Here is a 20,878-nt window from a genome sequence, read left to right on the forward strand (position 1 = left end):
TTTGCTTGGTTTAAACTCTGAGGAAAGAAATTATATTGCTAAAAATGGCAATCCACAAACTGGGGCTGAATTCACCTTCCCACATAATAGTGAAATCACATTTAATATATTTTATGTAATAAACAAATCTAGACTCTAACAAAGCAAATCACTGAATATACAGAAAAGCACAGAGCATACATTCCTTTTTAGCCATTTTATAATTCTACTCAACTGGTTTGTATTTTTGTTTGTTTGTTTATTTATTTATTTATTTTTAAGATTTTATTTATTTATTTGACCGACAGAGATCACAAGTAGCCAGAGAGGCAGGCAGAGAGAGAGAGAAGAGGAAGCAGGCTCCCTGTGGGGCTCAATCCCAGGACCCTGGAATCATGACCTGAGCCGAAGGCAGAGGCTTTAACCCACTGAGCCACCCAGGCGCCCTCAACTGGTTTTTAAATCTTTAAATCCTTCTAATCCAGAAGTGTCTGATGTTAGAGAGCCAGGTTCCACTGCACTGGATTATATTTAATGAGAAAGCATTAAGCTTTGAGTCAGAAAACCCAAATTTACATTAACGTTTTACCAGTGTGACCTCAGGCAACTTGAGTCACTTGAACCTCATTTTTCCTCATCTGCAAAATGGGGATAGTAACACTTAGACCACAGGGTCATTATTACACTTGATTTTAGCCAAAAGGCCGAGATGGGATCACAGGGTTATTATTAAATTCAAACAGATAATGAGCATGGATGACAGTGTTCCAGGTCTCTGAACCTTTGTATACATCTTATCTGGCCAATCCCTTTGCTCTGGGTACACTTGCACTCATCCTTGTCAGGATGCAGCTCAAACAGCAGGTTCCCTGGGCAGCCATCCCCAGTCATTCCTTCCTTCGTGCTGCCCCACTGTGTGGTAGTCTACCCAAATGAAAGCACTGAGGATCCTCAAAGGCTTCTTTTCCTGTGTAAGTTTTTCTCCCCTTAAGCCTGACACCTTCTAGGAAGAAGGCTTGGTTCTTTGTCTTCTTATTGCCTATGGTACCTATTACATAATGGTAGTTCAAGTGATGTTAACCAATGACATGAATGAAAGTGCTAGATTATTAACAAGGTCATTCCAGAAACTGGAGGTGAATAGTATTTCATATTTTTTCATATAAATAAAAGTCCTCCCAATTTTTCTAATGAACAAATATTAAAATAATAAAAAGCAAAAAAATTCTACTTTTTTAAAGATAATTTACAAATAGAACAAAGTCAAGTTATTTACTACCAATGATATATACAGGATTTGATAAACACTGAGAAAATAAATGCTGTACATATCATTCTTTGAGTAAACATTTATTGTTTCTAATAGGTGCTACGTGCAAGGCGCACAGAGGTATCTGTGTCCTCACGAGGTATCTGGAGTGTAAGGGGGATGAACACACATACTCAGAACTAAGTAGAGAAACATGAGCAGTGCATGACTAGAGACATTATAGGGAGGGCAGAAGGAGGCCACATCCCTTGCTTAGAGCACTGAGACCCCCACGTGAACTGAGTCTTAGAGGAAGGGTAAGAATTAGCCAGGTGAGTGGGAGATAAGAGAAGAGGCAAGAAGGAAAAGAAGGAAAAGAAACAGAAGAAGCGGCAAGTATTAGATGGATAAATGAAATGAGAAATAAATTTTATTTTAAAGCCCAACTTAATGACAGACTTGGAAAATTTACTTAAAATGTTTTGATTCTTTTTTCTACTAACATAAAACTAATGAAATGGTTTCACTTCCCAATTCACCGCCCGAGGTAAATAATGTTTCAGTTGCCTTTCTGCTTTGTATAGTCCCAGACTCTAAACCACCATATGAATTAAAAAAATAAACATGGGTGATTCTAAATAGTTTTGTTTTTATGGACAGGCTGTATCTATGGTAGGTATAGTCTTCTGGTCATAAAAGTGTGTTTTTTATTGCCATCTACTAGGCCTCGATGCAGACCCTGGGGGACACTCTTTCAAAGGTTTGCAAAGACATGAGGATATTTTTCTTTTCTTATTTAAATAAGCAATTTAAAAAAGCAAATCTTGCCTATTTATAATAAGCGGAAAGCTGTTAGTGCTATTCTGCCAATGAAAATTGTTCAAGTATGATTCCTTTTAAACCGTGATCTTCATTTGCCTGGTTAGTACACAGTACTAGAAATACTGGGGAGGCTATTACTAGTATGAGTCTCTTGAATATCAATATATGTAGGAAGACATCCATAGTTCAATGAATTTAGTGACTCCTGAAGGAACATAAAGTCATCTTAACCCCATATGTCAGGTGGCTTGTTGGTTCTGGCTGCATAAAGTGGGCTAAGACCAGATCTAGACTATTAATGTGCCTAGTTCCATTAACATGTCCAAAGTGATCAAGCCTACTATATTAGTCTCCAGATGTAAAAATGAACTACAAGCTACTAACGCTCGGCTCGGTTCTTTTTTTTTTTTTTAATTTATTTATTTATTTTCAGAAAAACAGTATTCATTATTTTTTCACCACACCCAGTGTTCCATGCAATCCGTGCCCTCTATAATACCCACCACCTGGTACCCCGACCTCCCACCCAGCTCAGTTCTTTTGACAAAACCTTTTGTTAGGAAGATCTGTTCATCATCCAGCTTCAACAATTATCAAATGGCCACCTTCCTTTCATCTATACTCCTACTCATCTGCTCCCAATCCCTCCTATTAAATCCTAGACATCACATGACTTCATCCATAAATATCTGTTAAATTATTAAATAAAGAAATCACTATTACCACTTCCTCTATGAAACTTTCCATAACCACAGAGGTGGGACTGATTTCTGCCCTTCTCCCAGCTGTTGTATTACTTGATACATAATTATTGGTTAAACTATGCTTTCATGTGTACATATTTTAGTACCAGTCTAATGTGTAAACAGTATGTAGGAGTGGTTGTATTTTCATAAATCTCTGAACTCCTTTCACCATCCACCACACTATCCTGTAGAAAGCAGACATATGTATGACTGACTCATTTAACAAAAGGATTGTATCAAAAAAGACTGGGCTGCGGGGCACCTGGGTGGCTCTGGTTTAGTCTGCTGCCTTTGGCTCGGGTCATGATCTCAGGGTCCTGGGATCGAGCCCTGCATCGGGCTCCCTGCTCCGTGGGAAGCCTGCTTCCCTCTCTCTCTCTCTCTCTCTCTCTGCCTGCCTCTCTGCCTGCTTGTGATCTCTGTCTGTCAAATAAATAAATAAATCTAAAAAAAAAAAAAAAAAGACTGGGCTGGGGTGTCTGGGTGGCTCAGTTGTTAAAACAGCTGCCTGTGCTCAGGTCGTGGTCCCAGGGTCCTAGGATCGAGCACTGCATCGAGCTCTCTGCTCGGGAAGAAGCCTGCTTCTCCCTCTTGTGTTCCCCCTCTCATTATGTTTCTCTCTGTCAAATAATAAAATCTTAATTTATTTTTTTTTCAAAGATTTTATTTATTTATTTGACAGACAGAGATCACAAGTAGGCAGAGAGGCAGGCAGAGAGAGAGGAGGAAGCAGGCTCCCTGCTGAGCAGAGAGCCCAATGCGGGACTCAATCCCAGGACCCTGAGATCATGACCTGAGCCGAAGGCAGCTCCCCAACCCACTGAGCCACCCAGGCGCCCCTAAAATCTTAATTTAAAAAAAAACAAAACCTGGGCAAGTTTTGGGGGGGTGTTAAGGAGAGACTTTATTTGAAAGGATTAAGGCAAAGTGGGAAGGAGGGGAAGGACTGCTACAATAGGGAGAAGTTGGGGCGCCTGGGTGGCTCAGTCGTTAAGCATCCGCCTTCGGCTCAGGTCATGATCCCAGGGTCCTGGGATCAAGCCCCGCATCAGGCTGCTTGCTCAGCAGGAAGCCTGCTTCTCCCTCTCCCACTTACCCTGCCTGTGTTCTCTCCCTCACTGTGTCTCTGTCAAATGAATAAATAACATTTTTTTTTAAAGATTTTATTTATTTACTTGACAGATAGAGATCACAAGTAGGCAGAGAGGCAGGCAGAGAGAGAGAGGAGGACACAGGCTCCCTGCTGAGCATAGAGCCTGATGTGGGGCTCAATCCCAGGACCCCGGGATCATGGCCCGAGCCAAAGGCAGAGGCTTTAACCTCTGAGCCACCCAGTCACCCCAAATAAATAAAATCTTAAAAAAAAAAAATAGGGAGAACTCTCTGACAGTAAGTCCTGCAAGTGTCTCCAACTGGGCAAATTTTTGCATATTCTAGGATAATGCAAAATGCAAACAATTTAAAAATTTTTGTATTTAGGAAAGTTCCTAACTTCAGAGAGCGTATTTTCCAAGGATAGTTCTATGCTTCCATAGGTATCTCTGCCTTTCTCTTCCCCTTCCTCCCTCTTTCTTTTATGCCTGAGATCTGAAATATAAATGATCTTTAGGGAAAGAGGAGCAGAGAACTACAAATTCTTTCAACAAAAATGCTGCCTTGTTCACCCTTAAATCCTATGGTACCTGACAGGCAGTAATTGCCTAAGACATGTCTGTTGAAGGAATATATATCTTTGGTATTATTAGTGCTACCTTCCACAATTTCTTCTGAGTCATCCACAAAAAATTCTTTCAAGGGAGGTCTTTTGGGTCGTTTCAGAGTGTTGAGAAGCTGCTGAATTTTGGTGGATACTCTGCTACTGACAGGAACACCTAGAAGGGAAAAAACAGTAAGTTACAATTCCATTGATTTTAGGGCTATTTCAGCTTCTCGATCCACTTAGGTGTTTTTATTTCTAATGACATTTGGCTTGGGCCCACAGTCTTACTCTATTTCAACTGGGCCAAATACATATAAATATGTATGTGACAGGTTTTACGACAACACAGAACAAATATGGTTCTATTATCGACACCTGCTTCCAGATTTCATCTAATCCTCCTCTTGTCTTATAGCATTCCCCCCCCACCACCACTCATTTTTTGTTCAGAGTATCTTTTGACAATGCAGACTGTCTGAACAAGTACAGTAATGCCACGGGGCAGGCTGTTGAAAAGAGGGGGCTCGAGAGGCCACGCAGACTGTGTTAGCGGGCCAGCTGCCGGGGAGTTCTGCTCAACCACTCAGGCACTGCTACCAGGATGTGAATTTTTTCAGTTTAACTAATATTCCCTATTTAGCTGCCCATAAGAACTCCCTACCATCAGCTGTATCCATAAGGCTGGACCTGTTGGATCCTTTGTGCATGCCTTTAACTATCCCCGAGGGGGGCAGATCAATATTTGCTGGGCGCATTGAGGAAGATGATGAAGAAGAAGAGGTAGTTGTAGTGACATCAGGGGGAGCAGAGAAATTCTCTAAGAGGGGAGAAAACAAAATTTAGAATTATATTACATTAGTAATAAAAAGAATCTTCAAACTTTTGTTGTTTCTTAACAAGAAAAAACTACAGAAACGGCATCAACTGTTATAAAATAACCTTTGATATCAAATTCTACTAGGAAGGTATAATGAGAGAACAAGAGGTTAAGGACAGGCATATCAAAATTACTATTTTCAAAAACTTGAATAGTTTTAGTAAGAGCAAATCACATATCAAATATTCCTGAAAGACATTCTTTCCTACACAGAAAGACAGACTAGTAGAAATTCAATATTAATAATCAGAATAAGATTGTGAGCGACTTCAAAATGAAAACAAAGGGAGTATGGTTGTAATGCTACTAATATTCTAGTCTCAAGCATTTCTTCATGTTTATGTTGGCTTATTATGTTTCTTCTTTCCCTGAACATGGAAGGAACATGGAAGGAGTGGCCAGTACTCTGCTTCAGGTAGGATTCTTAATATTGATAAACTGAATGACATAAGTTGGAGGAGAGCTATTCAACAGGGATGTGTTGCAAAAAATTTAGGAAAACATCTGGAGAAGAAAAGGAAAATTAGAGGAAGTAAAATATATGATTCACAAGAGTAACAACAAGCCATTCAACACTATAAAAAAGACAAAAAAGCATTATATAAACAATTTCTAAAATAAATCTGGGGGTAAGGTCTCTATGCCCCAAGAGTCTGTTATTACTAGTTCAACAGTTTTTAAAGTTGCAAATATACTAGCACAATATGTTCATTCCAGAAGTTTTTATTAATAGTAGAAAATTGGATACTACCTAAATGTCCAAAACAGGGGAATGGCTAAATAAACCAAGGCAGGGCCATATAATGGCATACCTGGAAACCATAAAAATATAGTATTCTATATTATTCTATATAGAATATTCTATATAGAATTCTATTCTATATTATTCTATATTAATGACGTAAAAGATGTTTGTGATACAGTGCTAAGAAAAGCAGGTTATGAACATTATGTTTAGTACAATTTCATTTTTGTAAAAACAAGACCAAAACCTACATATTCAATATGCAAAAAAAAAAAAAAAAAGTCTAGGAAGATACACATTGAAGTGTTACCCATGGGAAGTGGCTTTATAGATGACTTTATCATTATCTGTATCTTCACATTTTTCTATTGGGAAGATGAATTGCTTCTGTTAGAGCAAACATCCAAAAGGTAATACTGTTAGATAAAATGGTTTCTGCGAGTACCTGAACAAAAAACTTTTCAGAGACTAGTAGAAGCAAGAGAAAAAATATCAGGTCAGATGAAATTATCTTATGAACAAAAATCCAGACAGTTAACTAGGTATTAGAACAATGTTTTTAGTAAGCGAAAATGCTCTCTTTTAGACAAATGGGGAAATAAAACCTGATCCAGCCATGGCTCTGCTGCTTGTCCTTCCTAAGAGAAGAGATGATGAGCAGCGCACCTGTAGTGTGTAGGTTCAGTGAATTACAGGGCAGGGCCAAGAGTGCAAGACAAGGCACCAACTGTTGGCACTTAGCCTGTTAATGTGGGCAATCACACCTTCCAGGTAGCTATATTCCTTACTAATTACAGGCCTGAATTACGAATTTTCTAAGTTTTTCCTTTCAGCAATCAATTAATAGATTAAAGATATAGATAGATAGATATAGATATGAGAAGTCACTGATATGAAACTTAAGACACCACAGACACATGATGTTCAAATACATTACTTAGTGTGATATGTACCAATTTAGCAGAAGCAGAGATCTGAGCTGTCTTTACCTGCAGATGTCACAAACTCTTTAAAAAACACACATGAAAACATAAAGGCAGAGCGAAGCAAAAGCTACACTCCATACAGGAGCATTAGCAACGGGTAGCAGCTCACAGAGCACTCACATCCTCAGCCTGCACGCCCCAGTTGTAGCAATGACACAGCAGCAAGGACAATAAATCCAGTCTTTAAGCTAAAGACAAAGGGCTTCACTATATTGTCTTTGTACAGAATTTGTTCAGTTTTTTGGGGGTTTTGTTTGAGAAAACACAGGTAGCAATACTGGGAAAATATAAGATGTTACATATTTTAATACCTTTTAATACATGGAATATTCTCCAACAGGGATAAACCCTCCCTAAGACTGGTGTTATATCTTGCAGCTTGAGTATTGCTGATGGAAATAGCTATGGCTTCAGGTGGGCAACACTATGCACCAATAATGCAGATGATACCTAACATTCCAAATGTATTGCTGGTGTTTCCTTCTTTGACCCATTAACTGTTATGTTCTTTCTGATTCTCTTAGGCCATTCTAAAAACCTAGTACAAATCATAAACTACTTCCTGAAGGTGGGGAGCCAAATGGAACATAATTTGAGCTTCTAGGGTAGATCCAGCTCCTACCTATTCGAGTATTGGCAAATACATCAGCTAGAGACCCACTGGTTCCTTTGACCTCTCCATGGGACAGCGTAGAAGATGCGGATGAAGAAGTGGACGATCCCTGAATTGAACGGTTGATCCAGGACTCAGCATTCTGTAAGCTCTGTTGCAAGGCAGCAGAGAGCGCAGCTTGGCGTCTCAGAGAGCCCTCATCCTCAGAGGCCGAAGACGTGTCTGTGTGAAATTAGAAAAAAAGAAGTTCTCGATCCTGCCTAGAACAGAGACCTTTCAGTTCGTGCTCATTGATCACACATTCAATTCTGACACCAGCAAAATATTTGCATTTTTTTCCCCCCAGAGAGACAGAGAGATTGGGCGGGGGGAACAATGGGGGAGAGAGAATCCTAAGCAGGCTCCATGCCCAGCATGGAGCCCGATGTGGGGCTTGGTATCACAACCCTGAGATCATGACCTGAACCAAAATCAAGAGTGGGATGCTTAACCAACTAAGCCACCCAGGCATCCCTATTTTCATTCTTAAGGTAGATTAGTATGTAAAGTTTCTCAAGAATCTCAAGGAAGTCTATGGACCAGAACCTGCAAAAATAAAACAGCCTAAATCTGTAAGTAATTTTAAGTTCTTAAAAAATCCTTTTTAGAATATTTAAACTTCATTCACTGCTTTTCTGTTCTGAACTTAATCAGGTTCTAAATTCTTCTGGTTTATCTACTTATATTCAAGTAATACTCAAGTGCTTATATAGCTTCCTCAACCTCTTAATTAGAGAACCTTGTGATAGGTTGCTATGCTGATTTTGACAAGTACTTTTTAATTAGAGTCTATTTAAAAGGAAATGATCTTGATAGGGCACTATAAAAATTTACTTTTGTTAACAATGACTTAAGTGTCAAACAGTGAGTTAGGTGCTGGGGAACTAGAAATGGAATTAGAAACAGTGCTTAGCCTGGAGGCATTCATGGTTCTGTGGAAAAGTGGTCACTCAGCACACAGAAGCTTTTCAAACATGACAGGAGACAACCCTGATCTGTATTGCTCTCCTTAATTCTCAGAGAAGAATTGTGAGAAATTTACGATGTCTGTATTTGGCCTGGCTCTGACTTCAGGAAAATAAGGCCTAAATTAGAAAACCATGTTGAGAAAAACAAAAAAGGAAAAGTTCAACCAAATATAGGATAGCCGAGGGAAGCAGAAGTCAGGAATTTATTTCAAGGCTCCCAGCTTAGGAGGCATACCAGTTAAAGGGGCATTTGGTCTGATCTGAGACAGATCTGTGGATTGGATTTCATTCAATTAAAAAAAAAAATTAAACACTCTGTGGTTAGTCCTGCTGAACACTCCAACTCAGCGGAAACTGTAGGTACGCGTTCTGCTTTGGTTCAAAAAGCCAAAGAGAGGGGTGCCTGGCCAGGTACGGTGAGGCCTGCAACTCTCAATCTCAGGGTTGTAACCCTCAATCTCAGGGTTGTAATTTTGGACCCCATAGTGGGTATAGAGATTACTTAAAAATAAAATAATTTTAAAAAGAAAAACACAAAGAACCAAAGAGAGAACCAACAGGGCTAAAAGGCTGCTAGCACTTGACAATGGAAATCTCAACCACGAAAGACTAATTTACCCAGAAGCCAAATTTTGCAGATCCAGAGCAAGCAAGGAAGTTAAAATAATGACCATATTGCGGCTTCCTGCTCTGAACCACCTCCACCTTATTATCTCATACTGAAGGAGATAGGAGGCACAAGACAGATTATTTTTATAATCTCCTACATAACTACAATACATGCTGGAAACTATGTTAGGTTCTGGGGATTCTGAGATAGATATGTTCTTGTGAGACAGTGCCCTAAAAAGGCTTACAGTCCAGTACAGGAGACACAATTCCATGGACTATCTCACAAGAGTACAAAAGATGTTAAGAAACAGGGGAAGCAAAGGGTTTCCCAAGAGGGGCACCAATCGTAGTCGAGGATTTCAAGAACTTCTATATAAATGGAGTAAAGACTTTGAGGTGTACGGGGCAAAAGAAGACTCTGGAGAGTAAACAGTGGTCAGACCCCAAAGGATACGTTGATGTGGTTCTTCAAAGGGGAAAGAGATCTAAAATGCAAAACGAGAGTGACTTATGGAAAATATAGAGAAAGAAAAGTAACAGCATCTGTAACTTCTTACTTAAGGAAAGAGGTCTGTACCATTTCCAAAAAATATTCCAACATTTCAATGGGACCTTGGGAGGCAGAGATTTCTGTCTTTGTAAACATGCTAAAGAAATAAATGGGAAGGTGGCATGGGACAGGTAAATCTGACCCTAAGAACAAAGTACTTTCAGGGTCATACAACTCAGGATCTCACAAACGCCACTGTTTTTACAGGCTATCTTTATTGGGTAATTATTTTAAACTGTATTAAGTATAAAATCAGAATAACCCAATTTTCAGAAGACAGTAAAAACAGTATTCTCATGATTAGGTTTATGGAAAATTGGCTTCACTATGTTTCTATATTGGATCAATTATGTAATTAGGTGTATTATTTCAATTCAATTACCTTGCTTGCCTGCCAGTCCTCCTGAGAGTTTAGTGACTATAACTGTGGGCCGGCTTAGTGGGAAAAACATGGCCTTGGTGTCTGTCTTCCATTTGAACTCTGGGGTCCACCCCTCACAAGCTATGTGACTTGGGGATAAAATGATCCATCTGAGAAGGTCTGCTTGTTCATCCCTTCAACAAATACCACTAAGAGCTATACTAGTTGGCAGGAATAAAATGGTGAACAAGGAAGATGTGTCCCTATTCTAATAGGACTTAGAATCTTCGAGTGCAGGAACTCAAGGAAGTGAGCCCTAAACCCAGGCAGACTGCAAGGGTAAGTAACTACTGGTTCTGATGGCTGCTTGGTGGGGGCAGAGCATGGGGGATGGGGGCAAAGAGTCAGGGAGAGGGAACAGCATGTGAGGAAGCTGGGAGGGGACAGAAAACAATGCACATTTGAAGATCTGAAAGAAATGGGACTAACCGAAGCACAGGATGCTATTACTGATCAAAGATGAGGCTGAACAAGTGGATAGCACTGGGCCGCTAAGGGTCTTTGTGCTAACTGTAGCAGGAGGCCATGAAATGAGACAATGTCCCAAGGCACCCCCAGCAGTACCAGTACATAGCAGTTGGGCAGTAACCTTAGTTCCCCTTCTCCTCCCCAAACGGTCCGCCCTATGTTAGCTCACAGGCACGAACTGGCTATGCAAAGCTTCCAACAGATCACGTATTAAGATCACACAAAATGTAAGCACCACTCAGGGACCGTATCTTTTTAGAAATAAAAACGGGTCCCTTAAATATTTATATGTTTATTTGGTAGTTTTGGGGTTTGTTAAGTAGCTATCACCCAGGAAACTGCTGTGGATTAGTAGAAATCTAGGCAAGATTTAATAGAAATAAAATTATTTTCCCACTGATTCTGCTCCAGCTGAACATGAACTCCTAACTCTTCTTACCATCACAACTCAAGTTACTTGCCTAAACTCTACTCTTATGTAACAGAACAGAAAACAATTTTATTTTTTTTAAAAGATTTTATTTATTTATATGACAGGGAGAGTGCACAAGTAGGCAGAACAGACAGAGGGAGAGGGAGAAGCAGACTCCCCACTGAGCAGGGAGTCTGATGCGGGGCTCCATCCTAGGACCCTGGGATCATGACCTGAGCCGAAGGCAGCTGCTCAACCTGAGCCACCCACGCGCCACCAGAAAACAATTTTAAAAACATGGTTTGCCCTTCGGTTTATAGTTGGTGTGATTTTAACACAGCTACATTTTATACTGATAACCAGAAGCCTAAAATCCATTTATAACCATTACAAAACAATTAGCTTGTCAATTTTAAGGGAAGGAAAGTCCTGAATTTACTGCCTTTAACTGCTGTAGCACTTTTAGTCATTAGCCATGTGTGGAAATGACTTCCCTCTTCTTGGTAGAAAACAGATCTATGATATCTAAAAATGTTTATTTTCTAAAAAAAATTTTATTTATTTATCTGACAGAGAGAGAGAGATCACAAGCAGGCAGAGAGGCAGGCAGAGAGAGAGGGGAGGAAGCAGGCTCCCTGCTGAGCAGAGGGTTTGATCTCAGGACCCTGGGATCACAACCGGAGCTGAAGGCAGAGGCTCAACCCACTGAGCCACCCAAGTGTCCCTAAAAATGTTTATTTTAAAAATTTAAACACCTACCCACTCTACATACTAACAGAATAATCTATCCAATCCACTCCTCAGTATCTACCCAAGAGAAAGGAAAATATAGAAGGACTTGTACGTGAATGTTCACAGCAGCTTTATTTGTAACAGGTAAAAACTGGAAAGTACCCAAATGTGCATCAAGAACTGAAAGAATAAACAAATTGTGTGACAGACTGCTATTCAGCAATAAAGAGGAATGAAGCTATGATATACACGACATGGATGAATCTCAAAACAAGTATGCTGAGTGAAATATGACAGACCTCTCCCTGCCCTAAAAAAGTACAATAAAGTATGATTCTATTTATATGAAATCCTAGAAAATACAAACCACTGTACAGTAACAGAAAACAGATCATTGGGAGGAAGAGAAGTAGGATTACAAAGGGATTATGAGGAAATTTTGTGGGCGGGGGATGATGGATAAGGTTCATTTTCTTAATTGTGGTGATGGCTTCACAGTTTTGCTATGTCAAAACTTAGCAAAAAATACACTTTGAGAATGTTTATTGTACGTGGATTATAATTCAATAAATTGTAAGAAGAACTGATTTTAAAAGATTTGTGGGGGTGAAAATGGCACCTTGGTGAGAGGATGTAACATCTCAGTCAGTCTACACAACCTGAGGGATACTGTGCAAGCTGGACACACTCCTGGAAAGACAGTGCCTGCCACTGGTTTCTGACAGCTGATGCCAAAATCAGGCCCAGACATCAGCTTAGAATAGTAGCTAGGTCAAGATTCACTGAAAGAAAGATCTTATCCTAACAAAACACACCACATAAGCTAGCCCAAGAAATAGGAGCTTCAAAGAACAAGGAAAGGAAACAATCACTAGGACAGTTAGTGAATGGCTTCTGACTGGCATGAATTGCCTCACCATGAATGTCCAAACTGGAACTCTTCTGAGAGAAGGGGTACTCCCTGTCAATAATTACTCCAGGGGCGCCTGGGTGGCTCAGTTGGTTAGGTGGCTGCCTTCAGCTCTGGTTGTGATCCCAGGGTCCTGGGATCAAGCCCCGAGTCAGGCTCTCTGCTCACCGGGGAGCCTGCTTCCTCCCCTCTCTCTCACATTGGGAGAGCCCCACATTGGGCTCTCTGCTCAGTGGAGAGCCTGCTTCTCCCTCTCCCTCTGCCTACTTGTGCTCTCTCTGTCTAATAAATAAATCTTTAAAAAAATAATAATAATTACTACAGGGTCACTATATCTACAAGGGATCACCAAACACGGTTTTTCTGTGTATTTCCCCATGTCTATGAAAAAACAGTTCACAGAATCAATTAACATTACAAATAATATTGTTATCCTTTGAACAAACACAGGTGTTAGAGGCACTGGCCCCATCATGGTGGAAAGTCCATGTAAAACTTTGACTCACCCAAAACTTAACTACTAATAGCTTATGGCTGACCAGAAGCCTTTCTGGTAATATAAACAGTCAACATATGTTTCATATGTTATATGTATTGTATACTATATTCTTAAAGTAAGCTAGAGAAAAGAAAATGGTATTAAGAAAATCATAAGGAGGGCTCCGCGCCTGGGTGACTCATTGGTTAAGCGACTGCCTTTGGCTCACGTCATGATCCCGGAGTCCCAGGACTGAGTCCCACTTTGGGCTCCCTGCTCAGTGGGGAGCTTGCTTTTCCTTCTGACCCTCCCCCCCTCATGCTTGCTCTCTCTCTCTCTCTCAAAATCTTAAAAAAAGAGAAAATCATAAGGAAGAGAAATACCTTTACAGTACTGTACTATTAAAAAAAAAATCCACATAAAAGTGGACCCACGAAGTTCAAATTGTGTTGTTCATGGGTCAACTATATTGAGGTAAGAAAAGAGATTAAAAAAAAAAAAAACTTATTGCCTATTTGAAAAGTTTGATCAAACATGTAGCAACTGCTAGAGCTCCAGATTTACCACAAAATATTTACTTGACACTATGGTAGAAGAAGAGGCAATATGCCAAGTAGTTTAGAGAATGGGCTTTTTAGGTCAGACTGCTCTGAATTCTGATCTTAGCTCTGCCACTGAGAGCTCTTGGGCAAATCAGTTCTTAAGAGTCTAATTTTGCTGTTTGCTGTTGTTGTTCTTTTTCTATTCTATTTTTGGACTGTTTGCTCACAAAATGCAGTGGATCTTTATCTCTGAGAATCCTAAATTCTTGGGTTGAGGTTGTATCCTTGCAGAAACTATTTGTGTCCCAAGGTTATCATCAGCCCAAAGACCTTTTTTTTAATGTTAGTTATTTCTTACCAGGCAGTATAGTGAAACTCAAACCTTGAACCCACTTGACCTCAAATTCTTAGGGAAGATCTGAGTCCCCATTATCCCAAGGTCAGGCACAAGGCAAGCTTTCTTGACAACATCTTTTGCTGGCATGTTAAGTTTTTCTAGTTCACTCTTCTGATGAAGATGTTAAGCCCCTCCAGGGATCTCAATTCCAACCTCCAACCTTGTTGTTATTATTTTTTAAGTAAGCTCTACATCCAACGTGGGGCTCGAACTCACAACCCCAAATTAAGAGTCACATGCTCTACAGATGGAGCCAGCCAGGCACCCCCAACCTCTAACCTCTTATATAGGTTCAAGGTTTTATCTTTTCTATCCTTATAGTAATTAAATTTAGGCCCCTGTTTCCTGCCTCCCTGCTCCCCAGGATAGGGAAAATGAGCACCATCTCAGCACTCTGATGTTTAGTGATGGTTTTCTCTCTCTCTTGTTCCCATACGTATTTAAAAGGAAACTGGTTATAGTCTATCTAGCATTTCTAAAGGGAAGTTTTCTTTTCCCTGTTCTAAGTGAGAATTTTCAGATTATCTGATTGACTAAACAGCTAGAAAAAGAAGTCTGGGCAAGTAACTGGGCTTCTCTAAACCTGTTTTCTCATTTGTAAATTGGGACGGAGGACTGTCAAGGAAAAAGAAAATGAAAAATATATGCTAAGCACTTAGCCCTTAGACTAGTACACAGAGGGGACTCAAAGAATGGTAACTATGAAATTAGTTTTACTGGAAGCCTTAAATTTTATAATAGGCCATTGAAATAAACAAATTCAGTCTGACAGAGTGGGATTTTATTGTGCTATGGCTTAAAGAATACTGAATATTTACTGCTCTCCCAAGTAACTGCAGACCACTGCTCATAACCCATACCAAAAATTAAAGTATGCTATTAACATGATCCAAGTCTACTAATTAGAACACATTGTATAGGGGTCTGATTTGCCAATTCTGTTTATTTTGCAGTTTTGAATAAAATTGGAATGTTTGGGGAAAACTCCCCAAGCTGTTAATTCACACAAGTGTTCTCCTTTAAGTTTAAATTAACTAACTAGAATATGTTTGGGGTTATAAGCTCTCAGAAGGCAGCAGCTATTCAATTTGCTTAAAATAATATCCATTCTGGTACCAAGGACCCATTGAGTATCAATTAAGTAAAAAATAATCTCCCAAACATGACACTCTGGTAGAGTAAAAAAACAAAATCAAGAAGACTTGAGTCTGATATGTATTCGTGCTGTCTGACCTGAGGCGAATCCCTTAGTGACTATGAACCTGTTTGTCTCTTCGTCTCTAAAGGACTCTGCCTTTCTATGTCACAGAGTGCCTATGAGGAACAAATGAGGCAGGGAAGCCACATGGAAGTCCCTTACATACCGTAAAGTACCGGAATTCTTACAAGGCATTATTAAAGTATGTTAAAAGTATATAACAATATCCTAAATCTGTCCATGGGCATTGCTATCTTATATAGAAATGCAGAGAGGTAAATTTCTCCTTGCCTGGTCCCAAGAATAACTACTGTAGTCACTTTCAAGAAGGGCCCTGTGTGGGACAGATGTCTAAATTCATTCTACCCAAGCCAGCTGAAATAGCTCACTGTGTTTTGGGGTCATTCTGTGGTCTATTTCATCATCCAAGTACCCTCAGAATGCAGCACAGGATAAGTCCACAAGGGTGGAGAAAAAAATCAGAGGGGAAAACAATGTATGCTGCATTTTCTGCATTGTGTTTACCCGTATGAATGAGAAACAGCAGTACACAAAGAACCCCTACAAAGAAAGAGCTGAGGTAATTGCCTCAGACATCAGTAAATGATTTCAGCACATAAAGGGAACTGGATGGCAGTAATTCAAGCAGGCTAAAAAAGACTCTGAAAAAGGCCACAGGCACTGAAAGAACCGTAGTTTGCCACCAACTTGGAGAACTTAAATTTTCCAGTCCATAAGAGAAATCAGTATACATACCAATAAGCAAATCTTAGGTTGACTGACATTTTATTATTTGTGAATGATAGATGAACAAAAGCCAATTTCCCAACCAACTATTTGTCGTATTTTCCATTTCATATAATACTAAGACTACGGCCACAATCTATGGCATATTCTACTTCCTAAATCCTTTTATTAAATCCTTCCCAAAAGAGAGCTAAAATTTCACCGGTTCAGCAATTCCAACAGTTATGTGGTGGATGCCTCCTGAAGAAGCCAGGCAGCTAGTGCACTCCCACAGGTATCCCAGGCACCAGGCTCGCACGGGGACAGCCCGAGGTGCAGCACGACCACTCAGACAGCACCCCAAGGGCAACCCGACTAAATCCCTATGAAACCTGAGGCCAGTTTTGCTCTGCAATGGTAGTACAACTATTCTAGAAAGAGTGCCACAGCACTCATTTTCATAGTTGCCCAGAACTCTTTTTTTTTAAACCACCTATAACCAGCAATAATTAATGTCCATCCTCTTCCTCCTCCCCAACCCTGAGGGTGGTTCAGCATTCTTCTGATCTTCAGTGTTTCAGGGGCTATCAGAGTAAATATGCGAGATGAATGAACCCTACCTGCCGGTCCCTGGGTTAGAGGGAGACAATGATGTCAGATTAAATTGCAATAGAACAGGAGACCGCCCAGTCTCTTAGCAGTGGCTCTCAGAAGCTCAGGAGAGATCCTGACATGGGGACAGCAAATTCCATTCCCTAAAATGAACAGAGCTGATGGGTGCCTTATGATACAATTCTTCCACACTGTCTAATGCTAGACATAGGCATGTGCGTAACTGCAGAATGACAGCATCAAGACCTAGCGCCATGTGGGGGCCATGTGGGGGCCATGTGAGAGATCCCTCTGGGGGTGTGCTCAACGTTTCTTCATGGTGGAAGAATTCCTCTTCTTTTTGACAACATTCAGGTCCCTGACAGTATGTTAAAGTTTCTCGTAAGCTATTCGGAGAAACCTGGATCTGGATGGAGCTAAATGGATAGGAAACCTTTTTGTTACTCTGCTCTGCTGAATAAAGGTCTTAGGAGAAAGGACCGTATTTTAATAATCATGAAATTATTAGGATGCATAAGGTGATCCAGAACATAATGCCACATCTTTAAGGCTGCAGACAGGGGCGCCTGGGTGGCTCAGTGGGTTAAGACTCTTGTCTTCGGCTCAGGTCATGGTCTCAGGGCCCTGGGATCGAGCCCCGCATCAGGCTCTCTGCTCAGCGGGGAGCCTGCTTCCCTCTCTCTGTCTGTCTGCCTCTCTGCCTACTTGTGATCTCTGTTTGTCAAATAAATAAATAAAATCTGTAAAAAATACATGTAAAAAAAAATATATATATATGTAAAAAAAAAAAGGCTGCAGACAGAGTACAACGTTACTGTTTAGAGATCCAGAGGACTGTAGTGAATGCCAAAGGACTGTGGTCTCATTCAGCAATGAATAGCCATGACTTGTTTCTGGAGTTGGTAAATTCCCTTCAGGCAGTGACTTTTGTAAAAGGATAAAAAAAGGTTTCCACTCCTTCCCAGCATTCTCAAGATCCTTCGCTGCACTCTCACATTTAACTCGAGGCCATGAGAGCAGACTATTTACTCTGAAACTGCGGTTCTTTAATACAGCTATGGAGAGGATTGTTTCTAAGAACTGCACATCACGTTGCTCCCTACCCTTTGCCATTTATTACAACTGACCCCTCAGCTGCGCTGCAGCAGAATCTGCCAACAAGGAATAGCTACTACGCTGAGAGCCCCCTTTGTCCACCAGGACCCAATTGGTGCTATACTGATGTGGAAGGGAAACCGTCCAAGATTTTGAATGAATGGGCTGGAAGTACGCACCATTACAGACACAAAATGTCTTATTGTGAAGGTCTGCTAGAGGTATCCTATGTTACATTTTGAGAAACACTTGAAGCCACAAAGCTATTTCTCTTTCAAACATATTGACACCACAGATGTAAAGAAAAAAAAAAAAGCACACACAGTTAATGAGCCCACAGCACACCCAAATGCTCTGAGAAGTTAGCCAAAACCTAGGACAAAACTATTAATATGAACCCAGACCAGGGAACAGGATCCATGGAAATAGCTCAACTTGACAGCTATGAATCAAAGTTAATCATGAGAATGTGACCTTCTCCCCAAAGATATGGTAAGTCCTTTAGACCAAAGCTCCAGGGAAAAAATTTTTTCCCTAAAGATTTCATTATCAGTACCATGATAGTAGACAGAAACGATACTGAGGCTCTGAAATAGTTATTATGTTTAGTCTCAGAGGCCTAGGTGGAGATCTTGTCTGAGATTTCATTTAAAATTTTTAAGGTTTTTAGAACTTTGGGAAAGATTCTGAATAGACAAGACAACTTAAAGTTGTCTTCTCAAATAGCAAGTTAAAAATCCTAAATTTACTTTAGGGGTAAAGATTCCAAGCCTGGGGAATGAGAATGGGATGGAGCCACTTAATTCTCTCTGACCTCGTGAACCCATTATAAAAAGTGGATTCTTAAAAAATATATAAATGTATATAAAATAGATTAACACATACACAAACACACATATGTGTTTTTCAGATCTATTGAAACTGCACGACTACTCCCATCTTTAATGACACATAAAACTTTGTCCCAAGTCCCAAGTGCACTTACTCTATAGAAACAAAATATCTGATACAGGAGTACAAATATGTTAAAGAAATATATGACTATGGGTCATATTTTAGATGTCAACAAAAACACCTATTAAACAACAGAAGGAATTTTTTTATACCCTAAGCTTTGGCCTGTGTTTATTTATGACGACATGAGTTCGGGGGTTTCATCAAGGAAATGCTAGAAATTCAGAAGGACATTAAAAAAAAATAGCTTTATTCTTAACGCCTCTTTTTGTATGTCATTTACAACATGACAACTGAAAGCTGCCACCTTCAATGTGTACTCTTATACACCTTGGATGATGAGCAAAGTTCCAGCTCCTACCTCGGAAGAGAAAAAGCCAAGCTTATTTCAGCAACATCAACGGAATAACTGTCAGAGAGAAAGGTTCTGATATACCTACCAGGAGGTGTGCAGGCATCTGCAGGAGACTGGACGAATGTGGACCGCCTTTTGGTTGGCATGGGCAGAGCCATTTTCTGTTCTTTATGCTTTGCCAGTGCGGCTTGAACTGCTTCTGTATGGATATCTGAAAGATTAAACATTTGCATTTATTAGCTCCCAGTTCTTAAGGTGTTTACTTCTGTGAGCTGAACTATCACCACTGCAGTTGTTGCAAATGGGATGTTTAGGTGATTTTTACCTATAATTTGTGTTGTAACAATTAAAATAAAAATGAAAAAGAGGAGACAAAAGAAGAAGCCAAGCGTTAACTTTTTAAATAATTAAAATATATATATTTTATTTATTTTTTTGACAGAGAGAGAGAGAGCACAAGCAGGCAGAGAGAGACATGGAAGCAGGCTACCCGCTGAGCAGAGAGCCTGATGCGGGGCTTGATCCAGGACCCTGAGACCACGACCCGAGCTGAAGGAAGAGGCTCAAACCACTAAGCCACCCACATGCCCCAGTCAAGCGTAACTTTATAGAGAAGGAAAAAGAAGCTCAGAATGACCAGGTGACTGCTTCAGACACTGAAAAAGGGGTTAATGGAGATGGGGTGCAGGGGTGGGGCGAGGGTAAAGGAGTCTAACACACACCCATGCCAGGCAGGGAATCCTACCCTTGAATGGAATGAGTGTTCTGCAGGTAGCTAGAGGACACTCATTATTTTTCAGGAAAAGAAGCTTATGATCTGCTCAACTATCTGAAAGGGGTTGAGACCCCTCAGTTCTATACCACAGAAAACAGAAGAGCTGATTCTGATCTAGAAAAGAATGTAAGGGCTGATGGTACTTGTTTGCCACTTTGGCCACAAGAAAATTCAGTTCTCCCTTTGAAGTCTAATAGAAGTCTCAAAATTAGCATATCCAGATAGAACTCTTGATTCTCCACTATCACCACAAAATACACTCTACATTTCTGCAAAATCCTATTAAGGTAGGTAACAACTGAAGTAGCTTCCCAGTTCACAAGAAATCTTCTCAGGAATGGGTCCAGTCAGATGACATGCAAGCTATCCTTAGAATACTGTCTGTGCCATGTAAAGGTGCCCCTTATAAAAGCTGAACCAATCAGATCCTTTTACTGGAGTAGGGGGGAATTTAAACTGAATCAAGAAAACACAGGTCCTAGAACTGAGTCATTTTAATGATAATGACCTACAAAGAAGAAAGGTTCATGAACTTCAAGGTTGAGACCCCCAAAGCTATCTCTCTTTTTCTAGGGATTTCTCAACTGTTTCCTCGGCTTCTGTGATTTACCCCAGCTATTTAAGGTAGCCTGAGCTAGACTGTTTCATACAACAACAAAAAAACCTTCACTAAGATAAACAGAAACATCTTTCTATGAAAATATAGTCCTACAACATAATTTTAAAGGGCTGCATAGAATTTCACTATATGTCCGTGCCATAATTTATTTAAGCAACTTTCTTTCCAAAGTTTTGCTACTATTCATAGCAACTATTCACAGCAAGACTAATTCAGTATTTTCACCTTAGTACATTATGTCTAATCCTGTATCTGTAGGATTAATTCCAAAAATTGCTGAGATGTATTTCCTAAGAACA

General features: G+C 40.1%; 1 protein-coding gene across 4 annotated transcripts in view; it reads right to left on the reverse strand.

The window, feature by feature from the left end:
• Positions 1-20,878, reverse strand: part of DIP2B (disco interacting protein 2 homolog B) — a 228,228-nt gene that overhangs the window by 64,505 nt on the left and 142,845 nt on the right. For 3 of the 4 annotated variants that reach the window (XR_006604673.1, XM_045073201.1, XM_045073200.1), the window contains exons 4-7: positions 19,271-19,396; positions 7,726-7,938; positions 5,157-5,312; positions 4,548-4,667 (exon numbers count right to left, since the gene is read on the reverse strand). Coding sequence is in view for 3 of the 4 variants with exons in the window: in XM_045073201.1 (XP_044929136.1) it covers positions 4,548-4,667; positions 5,157-5,312; positions 7,726-7,938; positions 19,271-19,396 (615 nt within the window). In the remaining variant the exon portion in view is untranslated. The remainder of the gene's footprint in view (positions 1-4,547; positions 4,668-5,156; positions 5,313-7,725; positions 7,939-19,270; positions 19,397-20,878) is intronic. The other variant, XM_045073202.1, reaches the window with a different exon arrangement.

The sequence above is a fragment of the Mustela putorius genome, unplaced genomic scaffold, assembly GCF_011764305.1.
Source record: "Mustela putorius furo isolate JIRA1106 unplaced genomic scaffold, ASM1176430v1.1 tig00537227_pilon_pilon_pilon, whole genome shotgun sequence".
Classification (NCBI taxonomy): Eukaryota; Metazoa; Chordata; class Mammalia; order Carnivora; family Mustelidae; genus Mustela; species Mustela putorius.